This window comes from Acanthisitta chloris, unplaced genomic scaffold (genome assembly GCF_000695815.1).
Source record: "Acanthisitta chloris isolate BGI_N310 unplaced genomic scaffold, ASM69581v1 scaffold17633, whole genome shotgun sequence".
In the NCBI taxonomy this organism is placed as follows: Eukaryota; Metazoa; Chordata; class Aves; order Passeriformes; family Acanthisittidae; genus Acanthisitta; species Acanthisitta chloris.
The window spans coordinates 5,000-5,330 of NW_008666732.1; the positions used below are offsets into that span (position 1 = coordinate 5,000).

The window sequence follows — 331 nt, forward strand, 5'->3', positions numbered from 1 at the left end:
GGCAGCCTCTCGCCCGGGGACACCAGCCCATTGTGGGATGGCCCTCCCCAGTCCTTGCGCTCTCGGTGACAGAGCAGGCAGCACGTCTGCACCGACTGGTTGCTGGTGGGCAGCACCTGAGGAAGGACACACAGGCTGTGAGTCACCCAGGTGTGATCTGCCGCAGATGTGGGGCAGGTGAGGCAGCACAGGAGACCTAAGCACGCTGACACCAAACCAGGGGAATTCTTGTAGGCTACATGTGGCACTGCACCTTCTCCTGCTGGAGCAGCACAGTCTCAGGCTGCCCAGCTGCTGCCAACCTGCCATGTGCCAGCTGGGAGTGGCTTTG

General features: G+C 62.5%; 1 protein-coding gene across 1 annotated transcript in view; it reads right to left on the reverse strand.

The window, feature by feature from the left end:
* The window catches only part of LOC103799903 (protein FAM193B-like), a gene marked incomplete at both ends in the record, with an annotated part of 5,022 nt that extends 4,906 nt beyond the window's left edge, over window positions 1–116 (reverse strand). Inside the window, 1 exon segment of the mRNA XM_009072257.1 lies at window positions 4–116. Coding sequence (XP_009070505.1) covers window positions 4–116 — 113 coding nt within the window.
* Between the last annotated feature and the right edge of the window lie 215 nt (window positions 117–331).